We start from the raw sequence: 25,265 nt of genomic DNA, 5'->3' as shown, positions 1-25,265 counted from the left end.
ATAATGAAAGATAGGAGATTGGTGCCATTATGGTGGCACCGGCTACTTTTTACTAATCTTAATTTCCTCCTCCTCAAAAAAAAAAAAAAAAAGGCGTGGTTTTCTGCAATGCCCAGCCTTGAGAAAAGGGATGAATAAATCTGAAGGGGGTTATCATTTTATGGGATGTCCTTCAGCTGCTTCTTTTCATCGACCGATGAAAATTTCCATCGGAAAGCTGCGAAAAAATTATCCCACGTGGTGAAGAGTCCCGCGAAGCGATACAACTTTGCACTGCCGTCAAGTGCCATGGTAACGACGTGGCTAACTCGGTCTTCCAAAGGCATGCCATTAATAAAACAAAATTTGTCTATTTTGCTGAGGAATTCTGCTGGCGTCTGCACATCCCTGAACCCCGCGAACCTTGGAAGTGTGGTCGCAATGGGCGATGTCAACGTCATTTGGGTCGCCAGCGGTCAGAAAAGGGCAGGTTGGTGCTCATTGCTTACGGGAGCGGCCGTTAACGCTTGCCGCAGCTCGGATGCTAGGCGTTCGTGTTCAATAGCAGATTCATTTGTTTGCCTCAGCATAGACTGGACTAATTCATCACGGATTTCAGTCTTCAGCACAAGTGTACAAGATGGCGACCATTACGTAATATTCGCTCAGGATGCGTGCTGTCAACATTACTTTCAATTCCAAAACCACCTGGCAGCAATGGCGCAAATTAGGCAAAAAAGTGCTTTTTGAGCAGTATGGCACAGTAATTTCCAGTTGGTGCAGGATGATGCAATTGGCGCAGGTTTCCCACCATTACACACATAATTGCACACTGTATGGTAAAGTGCAACGAACTGTTGAACAAAAGGAAACATTTCAAGGCCTTGTTTGTTCATCAGATTTAACGTAATTAAAACAATAAAGGCAAGAGAGGCACAGGGGACATCTTTAGTTTATAACTGTAGTGTACTAAATATTGTTATACACTTAAACCTCTTTACAACAAAGTTGTACTTCACAGAAAATAAGCTCGTTATATGAAAAATTTTTTTATAAATGTATATTCCTAACACTATCCTTATAGCAAGAGTACTCTTTCTTCACTTCGTTATAACCATTATTTTGTTGTATGTATCCAGGTTCATTATATCAAGGTTTTAGTGTAAATGGAAACTGTTGGACAGTCATAGCAGATCTTGTTTCAAGCTACTGATTGCAGCAACAGTGAAGACAAGGTCACCTGTAGACAACTGCGAAACATGAGCTCCTCAAAGAGACAAAAAAAAAATCCGTACCGGGGAACCCGGCACCGGGATGACCTCTCGGAAAGCCAAAAGCGGGGGGTGGTGGGAACATTCCGTGGAAGGGGCCCATCATACCGGGACCCTCGTGCCCAACTCCTCCAGGAGCACGACCACCCCCGGGGCCTCCCCGGTTAGCCGGGTGCTCCGGCAATTGAGGCCGCTTGGGGTCCAAGAGGTAGTTGTTGAAGTACTCCACCTAGAAGAGAACAATGCACACAAATACCCATTGGCAGAGTCACTGTTATATTCCACACAACATTCGGCCTAAAAAAGAAACTGTAGTGGACAGTTATGGCATATTTGCTGAAATTTTTGTGACCTACAAGATCTTTTTAAACTTCTTCACGCTGCCACCGTGTACCCAAAACTAAGAAAGGGAGAATAGGAAACATCAGAAAGTCACCCAAACAAGTATATGGCTGACAAGAATTTGGTGTGCCACACTATAGCTCCAAAAGCAGTCAGTGAGGCTGGCAAAGCTTCCTTGGTGGATGAAATGGTCGCAGACTGCCATGTCGAAGGTACTAATACACTCTTCACTGAATCGTCTAGCTTAGCCCATGACAGATGGAACCACTAATTCCTTTAGCCTTTCTACATCTTAACCGATGAAACAGAGTTTTTTTTTTTTAATACGTAGTACTACATTTAGGCCATTTCTTTCTTCCTACTTTTACAGCTAGGCATAATGCCCCGAAAATGGAAAACTTTTCTGAAAAAGGGGCGGCCGAGGAAAGTGATTTCTTACCTCTTTGCGCACTTCTTCCACTTTCTCAGAATGCTTGTTAAAGATGTGCTTGCGAACAAATTCGGGTCCCTTGAACTTCTTGCCCGACAGTGGGCAGAGCCACTTGTCTTTGGAGAGCTCTTGCGTGTTGGCTGCCACAAATTTTTCTACCTCGCTGATATACACGTTCCGAGTCAAGGAAACAGCACGACAGAAATGTGCACGAGCAGAAATGCGGCCTCGCTGCGCATCAGGCATGTCGACTCATTATGCAATCTCATTATGAAGAGAGAACAGACATCATAGTGACATGGCGACCTCAGAGGCTGCACCCAACCAGACCTGTGCCTTTATTTCTACTTGAGATACATTCAACTTTACTGTCTGTAAAGATATAATGCTTTGAATTATGCATGAAGTAACAGGATGGATATCAAGCAGATACGACAAAGGAGTTCTAAATTAGAAGTCAACAGCTGCAACAAAGCTGAAAGAGACGTAACAACTGAGCCAAGTTACAAGAGCAGCTTAGCAGCTTTACAAAGCACTGACTTCAATGAGAAATTACAACCACTACACCCCAAGGATACGCATCCGGGTCTTTCTTGCCGAGCTTGTTGGCTTCCTCCACACTGAGTTTGGTTGATGGCTGGAGGAAGGGTGAAATCTTGCTCTCAAAATGGTTTATGTATTCGGCCACTGAAATACAAAGCAACAAACATGGCAACACACTTCGTTTTTTTTTCTTATGTCATGTGAGCAAGCAGCTTACAGCATTGATGAAAATTTGCGTGTTTTTTTTTTCCTAACTTGCAGTCTACAGTATGTTTGGAATACAACTACTTTCTATACTCGGGGATGACTTTCTGTGGCAATGAAGGCAAAGCTACGGAACCAAAGTGCGCGTGTGCCACCGCTGAAGAACAGTCCCACAAATGTGTCTGTGTTTTCAATGTGAAAATCATAAAAAACAACGTTGCTTTATTTTCTATGAGATACTGTTTATAAAGAGATGCCGCACGAACCAAGGAGATAAAATTGGCCCCGTATATGGATGTTTCACTGCAAATGTTGTTGAAAGACCCTAGTCTTCCTTCTGGAAAGAGTGAACAAAACGTTTATTTGATGTTGTATGCGAGAAAATGGTTGAATTGTATTCTGGAGGTGCTGCGTTAGCAGGTCTCGATCCGTGCAGCGAAGGCGAACGAGCGCATCGAGGCACGTTAGACACGAGTGCTATCTTCGAAAATGCTTCAAAAACGACGGGCAGGTGCCACTGCCATGTCCTCTTAGCAAAGCGTGGGAAACACTTGCCTTTTTTGACATAGCTTTGCATTGTCAGTGCAGCGTAATAAATGCTACGGTCCTTAGAATCCCTTATGTATGCCTTCTCTAGTATAAAGCCACACATAGAAAATATCGACATGTTATGGTGCCTCAGCTATGCACAATAATTGCTTTTTAATTGACAATTGCACAAGTATGAATGCTGAAACTTGAGCAGTATTGGTGGGTGCTGCGGATGGGGTTGGCCGTTAGGAATATCTTTTGGTGCCGTTTGAGGTAACGATACAATGAAAAAACGGACAAATGTACCGACAGACAGACTAAAACTTGTGCGTCGAAGCACCCCAAGAAAGACTATCGTCTTTAATATTTGTTTTGCTTTATGAAGAGTCATTTTCTGTTTTTGTGCGAATTGAAACGTCGCACGTTTGAGGTGCATCTGAAGGTCAAAATGGCGTAATCGCCTTTAGGTGAGCGGCCGTCGCCCTCCAGCTATTTAGACGGCTAACCAAAGGAGCTCACTCACAAATGTAGCTGTGTAAGCAGACGTAGCAAATTCTATGCAGTGGCATTACTATAACCGGGCCATCATTGGAAAAGTGAGCCGAACTGGACTAATCCGCACAGGAGTACATGTGCAGTTGCTCCCCCCCCCCCTACCCCTAGTTTTTCTTTCATTGCCACAGAAAGTTATCCGTGAGTATAGTATAACTAGTATTTAGAAGCTCACAAGTGCAAGGAAGCCGATATGATTTGCATGCACACAAATGAAACAAGTGTGAACAATTGTACCTAGTTAAGTGCATTGCACAGTAAATTATTTGACTCTTTCGTTGCCATGCAAAAATGGTTATTTTTCATATGTCTCAGGAAGATCATTTCTGCCAGTGCTCTAGTACGCATTGCAATATACCAAATTTTGCACAATGAAATGCTCTTCCCAAAAAACACACATACATATACAGTGAAATCTTGGTATAACGAACTTCAAAGGACCGCAGGAATTTGTTCGTTATTTTGAAAGGCCGTTATAGTGAAAGCTCGAAAATTAACCATACATACGACTTACTTTCAGAACAGTGGGTCCTTGAACTCGTTCTTCTCGAGAAAAAAAAAAGCACAAGTAAACACCAAAAAATGCATGTTTACTTTAAAGAAGTCTGTGATTTCTTTTCTTTCTTTTTTTTTTAATGCGAGCAGCACAAACTTTGCAGCGCGAAGGCCTCCAGCTCATCCACATTCCTGTGGTGCGATTTGATTCTTTGGTCTGCCTTCTGACTTCTAGTTGCCGAAGAATATCCACTGTCACACTTAGCAAAAACTGCTTCCGCTTCTAACTCGCAAGCAGAGATGAACTCATTTGTAGTATCACCGCAGCGCGAACGGCGACTTGCTTTGCGGACGCGATGAGTGTTCACCGAAAAGAGATGAACACCACTGAATAAACAAGGCTTCACAAGAAAACTCCCAAAGCGTCATGGCTCTCATTGCCTCTTTAGAAGAAAAAAAAGTGCTAGAATGAAAATGTTTCGCGTTTCGTTTTCTGCTCTCTCACTGTCTCAGGTTTTCTGCGCCCATGCTTCCTGCTCCGCTACTACTACTCTGCCTCGCTGACCTTGCCCTCCCGTGTTGCCCTCACCTCTGCGCCCGCTTGTAAACCTGCAGTGTCAACGTTTCAACAAAAAGAAAGAAAAGAAAGTCGTCCTCTCGTTTTTTTTTTTTTTCCTCCACACCGTCGCGCGTCTTCCGAGAAGCAAGACGTCCGTTCGCTTTGTCGTCTGCTTGCGTACCGCTCCAGTGGTCGCGACGGATTTGAGAATACAAGTTCGTAGTACTGAGGCGTTGTTAATATAATGCGGAACTAAATTAATGCTCATTATTCTGAAATGTTCGGTATTCTGAAGTATGTAGTAGTGAAATAATTTTACATTGAAACTATTAGCAGTCAGTGTGAGATTTTTAAAAAGTTCGTTAATCTGAAAAGTTTGTTAATGTGGTGTTCATTCTACCAAGATTTCACTGTATGTTGTAGAGCTACAAATATATTTTGGTACGAATAAAGATGTGAAAAGTGTGCAATTCTTGGTTGCCAGCTGGTAAACAGTGCAATAAAAAACAGTATATGTGCAAGAATATTCATTCAAATTCAGAATAACATATTTAAGACAGCTAAATGACCCAGGAACAGCATAAAAATAATAAATGTTGTAGAAAATGTTTATATTCACATAGACAAGCAAAATAGGAACCAAAATGCAGCTTCGCTGCTCGTGCCATGCGGTGAAGCACTGCTTGGTTTGCACGCGACACAAAAAAACTCGTACACTTTTCTCAGTATTTTTTCTTTTTCGTGATAGCAGCCTCTAGGTGTTCCAATATAGATGAATGCTCATGATGTGAATAATCCCTCTATAAATCAGATGACCAAAGAACTTCGCTACTTTGTCTAGCATCACCGATTTCATTGAGCCACCTCACACTGCATAACTTGGTGTTCCTAAACATGCACCCGAGCATATTTCTTAGCATTTTGCACATCGTATTTAAAAAACAGAAGAATATCACCCGCAGTTTTAAAATGCCTCAATGTGCTCCGGTGGCATTCTTGTCGTTAGGAGAAGCTCTACAGCCGGCGCAAGCACACCTTGCCCCAGTAAAACGGAGACCTCGCACAAAACCAGAGTAGCTATAAGATTGTGCATGAAGACCAGCGGCTACGCACTTGCGGTGGAGGAGACAACCTGAGGCCGTAAACAAGACAAACCCATGAACGGCTGCGGATGTCTCAGGCTGACGCAAGAGACTGTGACCATAAAACTTGAAGCTGAGGTGCTGTCATCGTCGAACTCTAGGACCGTCCTCCCTCAATTCAGGTAGGGTTGCAAGACAGTTTCGAGTGGCGTGTGTGTTTAGCAACGCTGGTGCGCACCCACGCGCGCGTGCCGCCGCCATAGGATAGACTAGTGACGCTATACGACCCCGTGTCTGATACAATGATAGAAGCAAAACCAAATCTGCTGGAAACTGGCTGAAAAGGCCACCTTCACACCTTATACATGCGGCGGACTTTCAGAAATATTTTTTGTAGAGTAAATTTTCACTGAATGCTAGCAACAGCTTTTTATTGAATAGCTGGCATAAATTTCTGGCAACTACTACTGCTCAACACTGTAAGATTGCGAAGCTGACACTTTCATTGGATATTTGGCTTGCAAAGGTGCTTTTCATTACAGAACTTCGATGTTACTGTAGCATAATCACAAGTGGCACGCACTACTGTCAAGTTCCACAGCCTAGTGGACTTTTTTTAACATAACTGCACTCGTTTGTGCACTCGTTTGTGCATAACTGCACTCGTTTGTGCTGTCGAAAATCACTATTTTGGCAAAACGGGCAAATTCGAATTCGTTCTTAACTACTAGAAAGTGCTGGGTGCAAGAGAAACAAATTTAATATGCCGAAATCGACGATCCGATGCGTCGATCACCAGTGATCGATTAAGGGTGCCACCAATGTAAAAGTTGCACACACGACAGTAGAAATAAATTTTTCTTACCAAACTTAAAACGTGTGCTGCCAGTATGTGGCAGATCAACATAGCTTAATCTGGTGAAGCACCTAACTAGCAAATTTGCTTTTCTTAGAGGCAGAAAACAAGAAAGGCAAACAGACTACTAAATAAATAGACCTCAACAGCAGTACAAACATATAAGGCTTGTTACCTCAAGCTTTATCACATTTTCCATGTTCGAGATGTCCTTGTTCAAAGAAGCTTTTAAAACTCACTGGGCTACCTTTCGTAGCATCTAATAAATCTGGAACCTCATTAGCTAGTCCCCAATAAACACTGTCCAAACTTTATCACAAGGTCGGAAGCTTGTTGCAATAACCACCTTGTCTCTGCACCCACCATTCTATTTCTGTAACTATTTTTTAGAGGTTCAGAAGCATAAATTCATTCTAGAAGCGTAATTTACCAAACCAACGTAGCTACAAAAGCACTTCAAAAAAAAAAAAAGAATGCCGAGCCTCTAAAATGAATGAAAATAATAGTTATGAACATATACTCTACCAAACTGATTGTGCTTCTCTCTCAAGAGGCGTGCACTCACCTTCCTGTGAGGTGACCTTGCCCGAAGGTGGTGACCCTCGAGCGTGCATGATGCCGCACCTGTTAGGCATCTCATCCTCACTGGCGTACTCGCTGTGGTTGTAGTAGTCTACCGAATGCACAACTCGCAGGTACACCAGAAGACGGTCCAGCACCTGAACAAGGGGTGACAGGGTCACTAACACAGCAACCAACACCTAGCTACGAAACATATTGTAGTCCCATCTTGCCCCAACACTATCCTCGCAAGGACCATGGTTAAGCCCACGTTGAGGATATGCCCTCCTAAAAAATTTATACATACACCATGAAGCGAAACCAACAAAAAAGAAAAGAATTAAACTTTATTTCTGGCCGTAGAAAGCACATTCACACAAAATAAATTTGAGTACAAAATTATTAAGTGTGATGATTATTCAGTCAATAATAGGAAGTGGATGAAAAGACTCAGTGAATAATTCTTTGCAAGTTATACAAACTAATTTTACTATGAGAGTCATGAGTTCCTTATCATTTAACAGACATGTAAGTGCTCTTAGCAAGCATGCACAAGCCAAGTTATTGATGGCGGCATAAAAGAACAGTTATAGCGGGCATGTGCCATATGCTGCCACTGCTACCTTTATTAGCGTCTCGTCCTTCTCACTGTTAATGCCACCAGCGGCTGAGGGGTCTTCGGCGTCGGCATTTTCCTCCCTATCTGCAGAGCCTCCCAGAAGTTCCTCCTCCTCTGCTGAGGCCTCCTCAATCAGGTAATCAGTGATGTTCTTCAACAAAGGATTCTTGGAAGACATACTGAAACCCTGCGAGGTGTCGCATTAGACATGAAGGAAGACGCAACTGTAGCCACCAAAAAGACTATGCAACTAGGACAGTAGTTTCAGTCTTTCATAACTAGCTCCGAGAAGGCTCAAAATGGGAAAAAAGAAGTAAAGTCAGAAGGAAGCATTGGTTACTTGCAGTGAACTGGAGAAACAGATTTGCAAAAGCAAGCAATGTTTATACAAATAAGACAAGTCATCTACAATGTTCCTTTGTCATTGTAAAAGTCGCACTTCTTCAAATACCTGGAAATAATTTACAAAGAGCTACAGTCAGCTGAGACTGTAGCTCTACAATGTCAGAGAAATAAGCATTTTGAGATCCCAGAGCCCAATCAATGTTAAAAGCCACAGTACGTGTAGCAATACTGTTACTGTTAAAGCACATTCCCATCTCTCTTTTACAGGCATTTCGCTGATTCAATATTTACCAACACTCACACATGTACACAAGTAAAAAAAAAAACAGGTTAGACAGTTCCACTGCTATAGTAAACTAAGTACACTAAGAACCAAGCAAAGGCACACAAGACAGTGCAAAGTGATGTACCTCAACAGCGGGTAGCTGGTCCGCCACAACGTTACCAGCAGACTCTGCACCAGGTTCAGTCTCGGTCCAGAGACTTTTCTGGTTGTCAAGGTTGTGCACAATACGAGCGGCCAGCTTGATGTCAGAGCGGATCACTTGCTTGTGAGAGGCAATGCCATTCACTGACCGGATACGCCGACTCAGGTCCCGGTTCACAATGGCACCCAATTCACAGTCTCGTAACTGCAGCACACCAAAACAGCAACATAAAAAATAAATATAAAAAAAAAACGAGAAAACAGATAGGGGGACTCAATCTGCAGTTTATTCGAGCAAAAAAATAAAATAAATGAAGAAATGAAAATTCCACTGGGTGTTTTTGCAACTGTGTCTACATTAAAAAAAAAGTAAACTACACTTTATTTAGGATTTCAGCTTTTCCTAATCAACATCAGCAGTGATGAAATTTGGAGGCTTTGCAAAGCGGCCACCACTTCCAAATTTTCACCACGTAATCAACTTTACGACCTTCAGTGGGCTTGTCATTGATACGAAATTGAAGTCTGGCAATACTAAGCATACTCATTAACCATAAACTGTACTAAAAACATGTATCTATAAATATAGCCTCAACCATGTGCTGAGAATCAAGTTGATATCTTTCAAAGGAGAACTTTTTTGCAATGCTTACATGTGGGCTTCCCCCATCTGTCTTGTCAAAAATAGATTTTAATTTTACCTGATGACCCATAACATTACAATTAATTAATCATTCAAGAGTATTCATCAATTTATAAAAGAGTAACACCCTGAATGAGTGAACAAACATCATTTATTCAGATTAAATCGTAAGTTCACCTGCAGTTACGGTATTCACTCGTTCAACAAGCTCTATGTATGAGTTTAGCATTTTGAGACACATGCTAGCAGTCTCACAGTTGAAACAATGCACCAGCACAATCTGTCTTTTTTACTTCACTTGCTACTGTGTGAGCAAAATGTTGATATTAGTACCAACGCTTGCTTGATTTCATTCACTTAAGGGGGGACCCGGCTTCTCAAGCCGAAAATCTGCCCAAAAATCGAATTTTCATTCTCTTAATTTTCGTGTTCCTGACGCGTTTCCGCACCTTTCTACAAAATTTGATTCCCAAATTCTGCATATTTTTCCTGTTATCAAGATCTAAAGATGCGGTTTTACGAGCGTTTCTCTCTAAAATGTGCAAAAATACCCTGCATTTTGATCGCGCGCCGCTTGGCAACGGTACGCTCCATCGGCGCCATTTTGGTGTTGTTCAATAGCTTGCGTTTCAGACTTTTTTTTTTTATCCTTTGGCAACCCTGTGCGTCCCTGAGAAACGAGAAAAAAGCACCCGCAAAAAAGAGCTTTCACGCGTTGCCATTGGTCAAATGAGGCACGTGATCAGGATTCTGTCCTCTGATTGGCCTAAGTGCCGCCATCGTGCGCCGCCATTTTGACTGGGACAGCGTGTGCCTACCGCCATTGTGCTCGATTCGCCGCTCTGTGGATTGCTCGCTTGATCGGCGCACGAAGTTTATCATGCCTGGCGGTGCGAAAAAGTTCCATACGCGCCACCACTTTGGGCGTAAACGACGAAGGGGAAAAGTGCGTGCAAAGGACCCGGCATCGTCGCAGACAGCCGTTCACGGAGCATCGCCTGGCCATGCCACGGACGCCGGCGGTTCATCGGCGCCAGCCTTGCAATGCGATAATGCTTTCGCAACCCACGCTGGTGATGCGAGATTAGATTCTGCGCTCGTGACCGAGGAGGAAGTGCGGGGGGCGCATGCACGGGAGCAAAAAGTGCTTCGACAGCTTGGATCAACACCAGCGACCGCGCGGAAGATCGAAAACTTCAGCCGACGAAGCGGCGCAGAGACTGTGGCGACGGAACCTGCAGCTCCGTACACCATCGTCGAACTTGACGGTGTCAATGATCTTATTCTTCAAACTATGCGTTGTCACATCTGCCGAGGAAAAGTCAAGCTAACCCGTGGAGATCGTGAGTACGGTTTGGCAGTGAAGCTACACGCGGTGTGCGACAACTGTGGCGATATTGGGGATGCTTGGAGCTCGCGTCGAGTGGAACACTCGGTAAGATCAAGACCATTTGCGATAAATATGCTCGCGGGACGCGCGATGCTTTCGACTGGTAACGGCCAAACTGCGATGAACGACATATTTTCCGCAATGGGGCTGAGCAGTCGCGCAATGCATAAAAAGACTTTTCAGCGGCATCTGAAAAATAAGCTGGAGCCCGCTGCTACGCGAGCAGCTGAAGATGCTATGCAGCAGTGCGCGCGTGAAGTGTCGTCGCTCTACGAGGACTTGTGCTTTGGTCACCGTGGTAATATTGCAGTGTGTTTTGATGGGAGCTGGATGACCCGGGGTCACTCTTCGCACATTGGCGTCGGAGCAGTTATTGAACTCTTCACTGGTTATGTTCTCGATTACGTCGTACTTTCAAATTTTTGTTTGGGCTGTGATGTGGGACTGAAACCCGGTAGCGAGGGTTATGAGCAATGGAAAGATGCTCATCGCTGCCAGAAGAACACCAGTTGTAAATCTGGGCAAATGGAAGTAGAAGCAGGCCTCATTCTTTTTGAAAGGTCCCTTGAGCGGCGCAATCTCCGCTATACGACAGTCTTGTGTGACGGCGATAGCAGAACGTACAATGCTATAAGGGATGCCAAAGTTTATGGTTTTATTGACGTAGAGAAAGAAGACTGCACAAATCATGTGCAAAAGCGAATGGGGACGGCTCTGAGGAACTTAGTTCAAAAGCAGAAAACCGAAGGCCGCAGTCTGGGAGGAAAGGGGCGACTCACTGCCGACCTCATCACCAGACTGAGCACCTACTATGGTCGTGCGCTCAAGTCACATCAAGGGGATGTGGATGAAATGCAGCGAGCTGTGATGGCCACGTACCATCACATCACATCCACTGACGAAAGCTCGAATCACAGTTTGTGCCCCACAGGCGAGCAGTCTTGGTGCCGGCACAATGCCGCAAAAGCAAAAGGTATGCACGAGCCAAAACACAAGTACAACTTGCCCAAAGAAGTTGCAGAGGCATTATTGCCTGTTTACGAACGTCTGTCTGACAGGAGTCTGCTGCAAAGATGTCTAAGAGGGAAAACTCAAAACTCGAATGAAAGCTTGCATTCAGTTATTTGGAGTCTGATCTCCAAAGAGCAGCACTCTTCCCTTTTTGCTGTGCAAGCAGCACATTTATCTCCGAAGCAGGGTCTTCCCTTAACCCTTAGCAGTCACTCACAACTGAAAAATTGTATAAGTGTTGGGGTTTTGCATCCCGAAAGCACAACATGGTTTGGAGAGATGCTCTGTAGTGAAGAGCTCCGGAAATTTTAAAAAATCTGGTACTCTTTAACGTGCACCGTCATCCCACAGTACACAGAGATCTAGCATTTCTCCTTTCTACCGCCACAGTCGGGATCAAACCAGCGACATTCGGGTCGGCAACCCCCTGAGCACTATAGCCACAACATCACCGCGGCGGACAGGATTGAAAAAAACCACACCTCCCTAAAGGGAATCGTGAGCAAATACGAATGCATATGGGTGCACCCGATAGGTGTGCGATTAATTAATGAAGAGAGACGAGAGTGTGCATGTAAGCATTATTTAAGAAATTACTGGCCACTCGCTTCAAGCGCATGCGTTTGGCATTACGCGCTCTTCGCTTCGCAACACTTTCTTCTCTAACCAATGATGACATTGAAGCAACTGCAGTGACGCCAGCAACAGGAAGAGGCACAATGCTCGAGTTGCATTGTGTTACACTTCGTCTTAGCGGTATCGTTGCTACGAGAGATTCGGCTTCACTGACTTCCATTGCTATGAAGACACCGAAGCGCGTGCTCTGTGCATGAATATAGATCCGAGCACGGAGAGGAGGAGCGCCCGAGCTCTGTCTCCGCCGAGCAAGCTCTACGATGCAAGCGTCCTCATAGGGTTCGCTCCTCCTTTCTTTCAAGGTCTCCAGATGAAACAAGTTTCCAAGTTAGTAACACCTTTCCCTTTCCTCCTCGCTTATGTACCGGGAGCGCCCCCTAGAACGTTCAAAGCTTACATCAAAAAGCAAATGTTTGGGTTCACTTGCCACGGTGAATAGATGCAAATATAACAAAATGGAACCAAATGAGTCGTAACATAAACTATTACCTTTATGAACATAAACAGTACAACACAAGAGCAAGCGGGATGTGCATTACTCAACTGGCAACGCTGTGCAGTTCTATATTTTATACCACTAGCCATGGCGTCTCCCGTCCATTTCTCCTAATGTGTTTTGTTCGTGCTGTGACATAGCAAACACGCTTCTTGCTGAATCCTGTCAGTGACCACAGGGCAAAAAGTTGTGACGAGCGATTACAGCCGGCTTGTGCACACGCAAGGAAAAACCACGGCCAGACTGGTACAAACGCTTGACTAGCAGCACTGCGATGACAGTTTTTTTAAATGTGCCCATTTGGACAATCTTGATACCAGGTGATACCAGTGCGGTGTACGGATCTTCCTGAGAAGTGAGAGTTCTACTAGTGAGGTGTCCCGAAACAGCGAGTTTCAGCTCCTTTATGCCGTGTTCTAGAGAAAGTGGCTCGAACTGGTCAAGCGTGAAATGTTCCTGAAGGTGCGTTGATTACACCATCCAGCTGCTCTGTATATACATGCATACGCACAAGTGTTTGTAAGAACTGGCATGCACTGGACGCGCATTAGACGCACTCCTGGCGTTTCAATAGAAACCGACAAATAAACTTGCTTCGCAGATCCGCGTCCAGGTACGCCGACGGAGTTACATGAAAGCGTTCGTGTGAAATGTTTCATTGCTATACATTTCATGGCGTTTCATTAGAGTGGAACCGTTTTCTGTTGCATGCATTGCTGAAAATCTCATATATGGCATTGAACGAGCACCACGAAACAATCTTGGCCGACTTGGCACCAACTGAAACTCTCTTCCTCTTCACTTTATGTCCTGGCTATGATTACATCTTCGGTCACGGCGAGAATCCGGCTGCAGCCATATGCGCATACGTACTCATTTTGAGCCTTTTGCATAATAATAAATACCACCACCAACCATTTGCAAGTTAACGTGCTGGGAATGTACCAATTACAGATGTGGATGGCAGAGAAAAGGAGGGGTAAGCAAGAGAGTAAAGAGGATGGCTCGAGCAATGAGTGACGTTACCTTGGAAACTTGTTTCATCTAGGAACCTTACTTTCCCTTACTCTCTGCTGCGCCGTGATGCAAGCGCCATCACACGCCTGCGCGCTCCCCTCCTCTTCCTTACCCTCCACCACTCACCACCTGCTCGGAATGCTAGGCACGGAGCAGCTGTTACTAGGGGTGCGGAGGAACGCGCGCTAAGAGATCTGTGTGCACGTTGACCTAGGTCACGCGACAACCCCCGAGTAAGAAATGCATTCACATTTAAAAAATGCAAACTGCAAGGCCAATCCATCATTCGTTCACCCATCGCTAGTGCAGAGTTGCTCAGCAACATAAATGCTTACCCTTATGTTGTTGAGGTTCCAGCAGATTTCCTTAATGTTGACGGTGCGCTCAAACGTCACCCAGCCCCGACGGAAGAACCGGCGATCCGGCTGGGGGTCCGCGATGGCCACCCGTAAGAAGCCAGGGTAACGCTTGCACATCTGAAACCGCGCATTAAATAATACGACTATGAACCACTGTTGTCTTTTTGTCTCTACAAGGGCATTCGGGTTCCTGTACATAAATGTCGCTACGTTTGTCACTTATGAGAAAATGTTAGAGAAGTGGTGCCACCACATTTGTGGCTTGCGCATTCTTTGCTGCACGCATTTCTTATAGCTTCATGACACATGATACACACACCAGGATCAATTTATTTTCGTTAAATCATTTATTATCACCTCACTTTAAGCAGACAATTTTCAGTTTCGGTTTTTTGAACGCCAAGTTTGGCTGTGACGTAGTAGTGTAGGTGGCTTGGTCATGGGACCTCACAAGACTGTGATGCACGTCGTGCTGCTCATCGTGCGCTCTCCCACACACGTGCCATGCAAGCACCTCCAAAACAAACATGCCGACAGCTGCCATGGCTAGCTGCAGCAGCCATGATGCTTTGCCGGTACGTACGTGGCAGACGTTCGGAGGTAACTCACCTCACACAAAGGAGGGGGGGGGGGGGTGCAAAGTCAGCTCGACACATTGACATAATTGGGGTGGGGAGGCACTGTGATGAACCTTTGCCCCCCTTAAAGGGGAGACCTGCGCATGCCTATACTATCCACAGATCAGGTGCGACGTCAGTGCTGGACACGCTTGCGATGGGCTTCGATCGGAAGAATGAGCATTTAGGTACACTTCGGAAGTGAATTAAGACATATTCTAAACATTTGCTGTACCCAACCATTCGAGTGTCTTTGCATACAGAGGAAACAAGAGGCTTGTTCTAGCTTTGGAATTTGATGGCACCACCCCTTTAATAAAGCAAAACCTCATTTAACTAGGAATTTAGAGGATTGGGGGAAAAGAAAGCCAGTACTATTAACAGGAAGAAAACAATAACGAAGTGTTCATCACACCAACACATTTTTCCTGACTATCGTATTTACACGATCGTAAACTGATTCGAATGTAGGTGGACCCCCCGCCCCCCCGAAGTTGCATACCCCCCCCCCCCCCAAAAAAAATGCGAGCGCAGTTCACACAAAGAAAATTTATTCACGAAGACTACTCATCGACGCTGGAGTCGTCCTCACTGGTGCTGCTGTGGTCAAACAGCACATCGTCATTAAGTCACTTTATGGGCACTCATGACAGGCACGATTCAGCAAAACACAGAAGCACAAGTGACAGCAACATGCGGCGACAAGGCTGCTTAAAAAATGCTATCACAAAGAGAAGCTGTTTACTGGCTCCGTCAACTACCGATACCTTCCATTCAGCGCGCCGCGATCATATCACGTTTTGGTGTTATTCAGCACACTTCCGGACACAACAGTGGGAGCGTTATTGCTCAAAGTACAGTAGCCAACTTCTTTCAAAGTCGGCATCGCCTTTATTGACGTGAAAATGTAGGCAATGCGGTAACTTAATACGCTACACTTTTACCGTAACCTAGAAAACACAGGAGCAAAGCTGTAACCGCGGCGTAGTGCCCCTGATTTCTCGTTTCTTTTGCCATTACTAGCAATACACAGGTCAGTTTCAATTCTAAATCAACCCCCAACATTGGATTGTCAAATTTGAAAAAATCGGTCGACTCATTTGTCTGAATACGGTACGAATTTGACAATTTCACTAAAGGGCTCCTTACAAGGTCTGAATATTTTGAGCTGACAAGCATAATGCATACACAAGGCATTCATGATTACGTCTGTTAAAGTTTGCAATGCTGCATGCCGCAAAATCAAGCTGAATGCTGCTGGCCTTTTGACTCTAGGGCGCACCCTTCAAGATGGAGTAGTCCTACGTAGTTATCCATGCTTTGATGAGGCTCTTTTGTGCGGACATTCGTCACCAACCGTAGCACTTGACACCTGACAATTATTCGAGGTGACATGAGCAATTTGTGATTCTGTAGCTTGAATCAATCAATGAATGTTGAGAGAAATAATAAAACATTCAAGTGGAATGTGTGCTTTTTTTTTATTTTTCACTTCAAATCCCTGCAAGATGCGAGAGTAATCTGCCTACTTTACACATGGGTTTGTGTTCTCGCCATTCCTGCAGCGTGCAGGTACCAGCCTGACAAGGCTTGCCGTGTTTTTCATGCATCGTCTTCGACAGCAGTCCTAGTGATGGGACGTAGTGTGCCTTTATTACCTTCTTCATTGTGCCACGATAAGGAATGATCTGTACCAGCCTCTCCAAGCATGTGCCCATCGAGGGATTCAGTTCACAGAAAGAGCTAGTAGACCACAGAGAACACGGACAGAACACCGCTCGCATTATCAGACCCGCTATGCGCATACACCCTTGCATGTGCAAGACGTATTCATGCATTTCTGTTATGCGACTCTCTGGCTGTGATGCCAACATGGATGCCAAAAAGGGCAGGGAATAGATTTTGGCTGTACTACACGGGACAAGGGTTTCAAGCTCGCCTCCTTGCATTCTTCTGGCATAATGCTCTTTCTTGGGCACACAGAAACGTCCAGTATCTAACTGAAATTTCTTATGTGACCTGATGAGGGGCATTATAACATTTTGCTTAAAGCAGTGTGGAAAAAGCATAACTAACTTTCTGACTTACTTTACAGCGTGGTTGCAGCACAAGACCTGTCTCTTTATTGAAGAACTGCTTTTAGTTATTTTTTTTTAATTTACCTTTTAAGTCAATGCTTCCTGAAACCTTTTTTCTTGGACTACGAAAAGCCATAAAAATTAACAAAGGTAGAAGAACCCTCTTTCAATTTTTAGAATATGCTTCATATGTTACACGTGGTGATGGGTGCAGCAGATAATGAGAGTAATCCCGATAGGACATGTAAGACTGTGCATACACACCCCTGATCACAATCTAGGCCAACTTCGAATGCTCCTTCACGTTACAGAAAATAATGCACTGACAGTCATGTGCAATACAGCATGAATAGCACACGGCCTCCTCTCGTATAGGTGATCTAGCACTCACCGCCTCCACTTCCATTTTGGTGATGGTAGGTGCCAGGTTGCGCAGAAAGATGGAGCAAGTCCGGTGAAGGGGCCGTGGCCGGTTCTTCTCTTCGGTGCCGGCAGCCTTAGACCCGTCCCCCTGGCCAGACTCATTCTTAGTGGCCTGCTCACCAGCCGCGGCCTTGGGCTCATCCTCTTCTTCCTCCCCCTTACACTTGCTGTCAGTCACCGAATCAGGGCCCCCTGTAAAGGAGAAGAAGACATCAGAGACGATATGTGCCTCATTTCAGAGAGAGAAGTTTGTAATGGAAGAAATGAAAAGATTTATGTTCTGAAATACTATATAAATTTGCTTGCTAGTCCAGAGTACCAAGAGATGTGCGGAATGGTATGACGATTGCATACAGAACTAAACTACCAAATTCAGAGCACAGGTCAGCGGTGTTCAAATGGAGGTGCTCGAAACTATTTATGAGGGTCTAGTCTACAAAACCCATGCTTGGTGGGAAAAAAAGAAAGAGAGGGAGGTGTTCTTAGAAGCCTAACCAAGCCCTGTAACAATGGCTTTTTCTGATTTTTTTTTGTTAGTTTGCCACATGGCAGCTTTGCATTGCAGCGGAGCTATGTTCCCCTTTCTCATGAAATGGCTAGAAAGCAGCCATCTCATGAGAAGCTGCAGTTTTCTACAGCACATGCACAGCATGCTTCTTCCAGGCTTGCATACTTGAAGAGCGTATGTTAACTACAAAGAGGTTGACTGTGGCTGCATACTGTACACTTAATCAGCCAACTGGTGAAATCAAATTGTTGTGGCACTGCGATTTCACCGTTTTTTGTGAGTAAAAATAAAAGGTGCCTATATTTCAGCTACATGCTGCGTTAACGTATGACCACCACTCTCTGATTGCAAAGGATTTACAATTGCTTCAACCGGTCAACGACGGATCTCTCAAAATTTAGGGTGCTTAGAATCATATACAGCCGAGCCCACTTATAACGAACCTGAGCGTGATGCAGCATTTGTTTGCTGTATCCTGAAGAAAGTCCTTGATGCACATGTTTCGAAGAGTAGAAGCGATAAGGGTGGCCTCCAGTTTACTTAAAGTGGCAGCATGCTCTTTGCCGAAGCCAATGGCACATCCAAACTGCCTGAGGCTATTAATGTAGTGAATTACTACAAGCATGCTTGTGGGCACTGGCTTCAAAGTTTCGTCGTCCTAGAAGTCTGATTCCTCCCAATCACCCTTGCCGTGTACTTCACTCACAATGCCCTCATCCACGTACGGTTCCGCGGTGTGAGCATCATCATCATCAGTGGCCGTAAAGAAACCATTGCAACAGAAATCCCGCTCGCTCTCCCCTGCTGGAGAGAGACGACGCGCTGCCACAAATCACCGCCGGAGTGGTCCAGTTCGGAAGCTTCAGACTCGGCATCGGTCTCCGACGTTAACGAAGTCAGCCTCGCGACAACACTTTCGCATGCACGTAGCCGTTAAACCTGCCCATGAAGCCTTCATCTCCACAGCTGAATACCAGGACGCCCGAAGTGAAAAGTTGGCTGCAAGGTCGTCAACAGCTATGAGCAAGTGCTCTGCAACGCGGCACTTATAGTAAGCCTTAAACAAGCGAATTACACCCAAGTCAAGCGGTCACGCTTCAGACGTTTTGTTGAATAGCAAAAAAAAGCGCGGAATGCCTGCCGTCCACCGTTCTGGCCACACATGCACCCTAACAGTGAGCAAGATGCGCACACACGACACACAAGCCAGAACGCGTGGAACTGCTCTGGGCCCGTTTCTAGTCAGAAAATGAAACTTCTGAATTCCAGATAGCGTGGCTGGCGTCAGGAAGCAGTGGATATGGGCGAAGGAGTTGTGATAAAGAGAGGAGAACAGACCTGCGAGAGAAGGGCAAGGAGTGTTGCGATAGAGTGAAGAGAGGGGAGGATACGACAGGAAGGTGACCTTGCCAATTAAGACACGTAAGAAGGCAGATAGGGTCGCTTGCTTGAAAGGTCCGTGAAACGCACAACTCACGCACAGGAAAGCTTGGGAGAGTGCCTGCTCGCGAAGAGCTCAAATAATAGTTTCGTGGCGGGGGACAAAGGACGGAGGGGTGCGTAAAAAAACGCGGTCGGGGAGAATGATAACCAGAGAGGTGCAGAGGCAGGGTCAGCGTTTAACAAAAAGAAATTATGGGCACCTTTCCGGTGCCTTATCAGTCGTAGAAAGTGGTCTCCTAAGAAGTCGCTGGGATGCCGGCTCCATTCGCTGTAACCCATCGGCAGTGCTCAGAGACGTTGTTGTAAGTGTGATTTTGTGCTATTGAAATACTGCATATTTTCACAGTCACGTGGCTATTGTTCGCTTTAAAGCGGAGCTGTTATATGTGGGTTCGACTGTATCGCAACACCTATATAAGAGGGTGTAATGAATTCTTCCGAAATGTGGTGTGCCAGAACTGACAGACACATCACACAGGGTTCATACAGACTCTGCATGCAAACAGTGGATCATATTTAAGAAATAACAAAACCCCACAAAGTCTGTCCCGACACATTCAAAGTTTCTGTCTTGAACTATTTAGAAAACCCTTATTTTAAATTTGTAAAATCTTCCAAGGCCCGCAATATCTAAACTTCTGTAACTCTTTCATGAGCGCTGCCTATGGCATTCAAATATTGAGGACTAAATTTAGACCACATGAATAGACTTTCACTTTCACGTGGTGTCACATCTTTCAGCATGAAACTTTCCACTGCTGCCTTTATGCTCCCAATTTTGCTTCCGAGTCCTCTTATGACTTTTTAGCACAGAATCTTCCACTGATGAGATGTCAGACACTCCCAACACAGTCTGCACCACAGACAACACAATCTTCTTGGGTCTAGGCCACCCCGGTTTTTTATCTTGTCACATAAGCACAGACCGCACTCCAAATAAGATAACGAGGAGCATTTAACCAGAAGTATGAATATGTCTACTGCAAACAAAAAAATGGCCACAGCCCTTGCGGAACAAGCAGGCAAAAATGGAGGGCTTGGCATAGTTGGTGCTAGCTGCACCTGGATTGATGCAGCAAGAGGCAGGCTATTAGAACTGCAGCAAGTGGCACAGTCTGACCACAAAAGCAAACAGTATGATAACTACATAGTGAGCCAAGGGATGTACGATGTGAACGCCCGCATGTGCTGAGCTGATCACTAGTGCCACCTACAGCACATTTATGCCGACTCTGCACCTACAGCACATTTATGCCGACTCAACGCCAAGACCACGCGAGACGCACTCCTTTTCTCGCTACCGTCGCCGCCATGGATGGCCACGTTTCTGCCGCACTCCAGTATGCTCTAATATTCCATTACCCGTCTCTTAATGCCTCAGCCCTCACGCTCAGCCCTCACAATGAAGGGCTTGGTTGTGGCACTGAGCTAAGTTGTGGCACTGAACCTTACCGTCCTCGTCGTCCTCCTCTGCGTCCCCCTTCGTGCTGCTGCCTTCCTCGTTGCCATCCTCAGACCTTTCTTCCTTGGCCTTGCTGGTCTTTTTTGCCCCAGGAGAACTGCTGAGCCTCTTGGACTTCTTCTTGCTCTTCCTCGAGGACTTCTTGCTTTCCCCACCACTCTCCTCGCCCGGAACACCAGAGTCCTGATCGTCAGAGGCATCCCCTGTAGACATAAGAACCAAGGGTTACCAAAATGAATGATGCAGCAAAGCACTGAAGGCAATCACAAGGACTCACTGTCAAATCGCAGAGGTTGCATGATTCGTGGCATTTGCAAATCTCTGAACCAGTAAGTGGCACACAAGCAGGATGACGTTTGTCGGTTAATTTTGCGTTGGCAATGCGTTCCACTGTGACTATAGGGGAGGCTTCCCCAGGCACATAAAAAATTAATGATTAAACTTAACTAAGATAAAATCAATAAGAAGAGTCCATAAGACATTAAAAAAGAAATGAAGCCGCCGCTCACTGTCGCTATCATCAGAGTCAGAATCTGAGCTGGAACTGCTTTGGCTGCTTGAGCTGTAGCTGCGTTTGCGGCCACCACTAGACTGCTTAGAGTCTGACTTGGCATCCTCGTCGTCCTCTTCATCATCAGCCCTCTTGTGTCGCTTGTCCTCATCAGCGGTCACATCCGAGCGAGTCGGTGAAGATGGTACGTCACCGCCCTGCAATAATGCAAGGTCATTGTTAAAAAAGCGTGCAAACCATAACTCAAGTAATGTTTTTATAAGTGCACAAGAGAATGATGCACGCAAGCTGCTGGGTAGTCCAAATTCATGTGACAGACTATAAATACTTGCGTTTTTAAAAGCCAAACAATCAACACTGACCTGACATAAGCCTTCCTTGGCCTCAGGCTTATCACTAGCTTCCTTTACATCTCTGAGGAAGAGAAAGAAAAAAAAACACACAAAGAAACAATAACCATGGCAGAACAAGCATAATCAAAGACATATGAAAATGAATACTTGTTTAATAAACAAGGGTGCATCTCGGAAGGCGCACTAAGTGAAACGGCAAATTGATAAAATAACTGAGAGCACTAGTGTCCAAAGAGTTTACCACAGAGCCTACCTCGCATTGGAAAATGGAGCCCCTTCGGAAGGCTTGTCCTCCTGAGCGGGCTCATCCAATGCCTTCAGGTCATACTCAGTGCCACCTTCTAGCAAGATCACCACTGAAAAAGGGGACACACACAATTCTACCATCAAGCAACGCATGAGCCATGGGCACCTCGTGGTTGGACTTTTATGCAGAGCAGCAACGTTCTTTTACTTTTTTCTACAGATGTGGGCCTCTCCAGCAGAGCCACAACCTACAATGTATGCCTGAACATTCACTCAAAAGATATTATTTCAGATAGCAATGGTGAGGGACCTGCCTTGTGCACTTCCTTTCAACAATCCACAAAGCAGATGTTTTTCATATGCAAACAGTGCAAGTGTAGATAGCCATTACAAAATAGAAGCACTGTGTAACTGACTCCCAATCAGTGTGCTGATTGACAAGAGTCCGAAGGCCCGTAGGTCGGCAAACATATTGGAACCCACTCAGACTCGCACTCGCAGAAATTTTCTTCGACCGGGTTTACTCGGACTCAGACTCGCTAAAATTTATGTCAACCAGGCTCACTTGCACTCAAACTAACCAATGTACTGTTCAGCCTGACTAACTCAGACTCATGGCTTAACCAGAGTCTCAGTGAGCCCGAGTGATAGCCCTGTCACACGGACACCCGCAAACCCCGTTTAACTCCCTTGTCCTTATGACAAGAAAGATGCAGTTTGTGCCACACGGCCACCTTTATGCAAATGACGGTAAACGGGATATTTCGTAAAGGACGTTTGACGATCTCCCTTTGCAGCGAAACGAGCTACTCTCGTTACCAGTATTTGCTGGTCAGAAAAAATTTCGAGCACTAAATTGCCGCATTGAGAAAAATAATACATCTTTGTAATATTAAATGTTCGTTTGTTGAAGTACTCCTTCGTAACGTGTTTCTTTACATATATATATTCCCGCCAAAGTGCAGCTACTCTCTTAACCGTGCTTTGCGAGTCGGGCCAGACCACACCATTTAAAATTATTTCGTCTGTGCATGCGTTTGTTGTCGTCACCGTGTTTGCGTTTGCCCCTGTGAGGAATGACTGACAGCGCTGCATCATCGTCGCCTGCTTCTACGGCTGCAGGAATAGGTAATCGGGCCCGACCTAATCCAAGAATAACTTACGAGCTATAAAAACAACTAGTCGTCGAGCACGACGCAACTGTAAACAAACATAGCGTTAGGCGCAAGTTGGCCAGCGTCACTGCCAGCATCGCAACATTTAGCGAACTTGTTTTCATTTGAAATAATTTTTAATGCTTTGTTCACTTCAGCCTTACTTAATATTGAGTTCTTGTAAACACTGCATAACAAACATGCACAAAAAAGCAGCTGGAGATGAAACCAGGATACTTCTGTGAAAATCAAACAGCGCCGGCTGTGCCCCCTCACGACAACTATTACAATCTTGTCATTGCCGTGTGACATTGTCACAACTCCATCTCCATCGAACTCCCTAGGGGTAGGGGAGATTTACATTGACGGAGTTTAAAAAAGTTTGGTGGCGGCCGTGTGACAGGGGCATGGTCGACTACGAGTCCATTGGCACAAAGTTAGATTAGTTTGAAATTGCTAAGTTTGCCGAAAAAACCACTACTCCTAAGTGGTTGACAATTTATCTTTTTTTCCCCACCCAAGGTATTTCCAGCAAAGTGATGCCAGTGAGCTTGAGAAACAAGGCAATGAGAGGCTGTCACCTGCATCGAGAAACCTGACGATGCGATCGGACTTTTCCACGTCTATGCTGATGGCGTCCACCCATCCACCTTCATGAAGCTTGAGGAAGGCATCCAGGCGGCGCTTCAGGGCATTCATCTGCTCCGTCTTGCGCTTGCCACACTCTTCTGGATGGTACTTCGACTTGAACCTTGTTCAGGAACAACGCGCAAAGGTTGTGTCGGACAGAGACAAATGCAGGGGGAGTAGGAATATAAGAGGCGTAACACATACGAAATAATTACTGGATAAATAGTACTCATACTAGCTTTGACAACACTTCTTTTATTTGCCCATATTGTCGTCTGGTTCCTGCACTGCTGAGTTGTTTGCCGAGGCAAGGAACATACTGGTATCTTTTAAGCTAGCAGACTAAGCGCAAGGCAACATAGGCCATAACCCTTTTTTTGGTTAATAATAATGAATGCCACCAGCTCTCCACCTCTCATATACTACTCTGTGTATAGGAATACACGACTGCCGTCAACTAACAAAGATAATAAACTATGTAAGAAGTGCAAATATTGAGGCTACAGAGAACAAGAAAGGTCACAAAGGATGATACGACAGCTTGAGGCACAAGAAACTAAGGTCACCTTGAGCCATATTCAATACAAAAGCTTGTTTTGACGTTAGTCACAAGAGCTTTGACAAACTTGATAAACAATCTGCAACAATGGCCAAGATACATAAAGTGAAGGCGGCAGCAAAAAAAAAAAAAAAGAACTGCTGCAGGCTTTTATTTCACCCTTTCCCTCTGCAGTTATGCTCACAATAAATTATGTTCTCATATACATCGCTGACAATTACTGCACTGAGCTTCAACGACCATGAGCACATCATCTATCCATATGCGAATGTCAATTGGTGCTTTAGGGCTCCCTCATATGAAGCCATGTGTGAATACTAACACTTTATGCTATACCGCCCGTTTTGTTTAAATTAGGCATTTCTACACGATGCAACATGTTCCCATATGCTGGTGTCAACTGCATGACACCTTGCAGTATACCTATACTTAGACTTCCAATACCAAGTCACAATCCTCATTTTTCAATGTTCATAAGTGCCTCAAAAGTTCAACAACACCGACTACACCAAGCTACAGCTCTTAGGTGTTTTTCCATTGTTTTTATCACATATGTGAGTCCATAAGATATCAGCTATCCATTTCCAACACCAAGCACTGAAAGCCCTGCCAATGCAGGTTCAATGTAACGCGATAGTAGGCCACCATCTGGCAATCTTGGTTCTAAACCAGATAACCACTGACCTACAGCATTACAGCTACAAGAGAGCCCCCGCCTGAGTAATGTAGGCTTTCAGGCCGAATGGAACAGTGCAACGGCACATCATACCATGGCAACACAATTTACCTTTCTTCCTGAGCAACAAGCCATTACTTGCAATAAGCCTGCATGTATTAGTGAAACTGTCAGTATTTGAAAGTCAGTTTCCCACAACCAAGCACCTTTTTTGCACATTTTTCGTGTCAGTAGTCTTTCTATGATGCCAGTCAATC

The 25,265-nt window shown here is 45.0% G+C and overlaps 1 protein-coding gene across 7 annotated transcripts in view; it reads right to left on the bottom strand.

Moving 5' to 3' along the window:
- The window catches only part of Ars2 (arsenic resistance protein 2), a 139,874-nt gene that overhangs the window by 7,587 nt on the left and 107,022 nt on the right, over window positions 1-25,265 (bottom strand). For all 7 annotated transcript variants that reach the window (XM_075894891.1, XM_075894890.1, XM_075894888.1 and 4 more), the window contains 13 exons: window positions 23,725-23,894; window positions 21,997-22,099; window positions 21,753-21,804; window positions 21,389-21,587; window positions 20,870-21,082; window positions 17,435-17,658; window positions 14,325-14,465; window positions 8,780-9,001; window positions 8,029-8,211; window positions 7,410-7,563; window positions 2,601-2,709; window positions 2,032-2,185; window positions 1,275-1,479 (listed from right to left, as the gene is read on the bottom strand). In XM_075894891.1, the coding sequence (XP_075751006.1) occupies window positions 1,275-1,479; window positions 2,032-2,185; window positions 2,601-2,709; window positions 7,410-7,563; window positions 8,029-8,211; window positions 8,780-9,001; window positions 14,325-14,465; window positions 17,435-17,658; window positions 20,870-21,082; window positions 21,389-21,587; window positions 21,753-21,804; window positions 21,997-22,099; window positions 23,725-23,894 (2,129 nt within the window). The remainder of the gene's footprint in view (window positions 1-1,274; window positions 1,480-2,031; window positions 2,186-2,600; window positions 2,710-7,409; window positions 7,564-8,028; window positions 8,212-8,779; window positions 9,002-14,324; window positions 14,466-17,434; window positions 17,659-20,869; window positions 21,083-21,388; window positions 21,588-21,752; window positions 21,805-21,996; window positions 22,100-23,724; window positions 23,895-25,265) is intronic.

Source organism: Rhipicephalus microplus, chromosome 5 (assembly GCF_043290135.1).
Source record: "Rhipicephalus microplus isolate Deutch F79 chromosome 5, USDA_Rmic, whole genome shotgun sequence".
In the NCBI taxonomy this organism is placed as follows: domain Eukaryota; kingdom Metazoa; phylum Arthropoda; class Arachnida; order Ixodida; family Ixodidae; genus Rhipicephalus; species Rhipicephalus microplus.
This window is presented reverse-complemented; position numbering and strand designations above follow the sequence as displayed.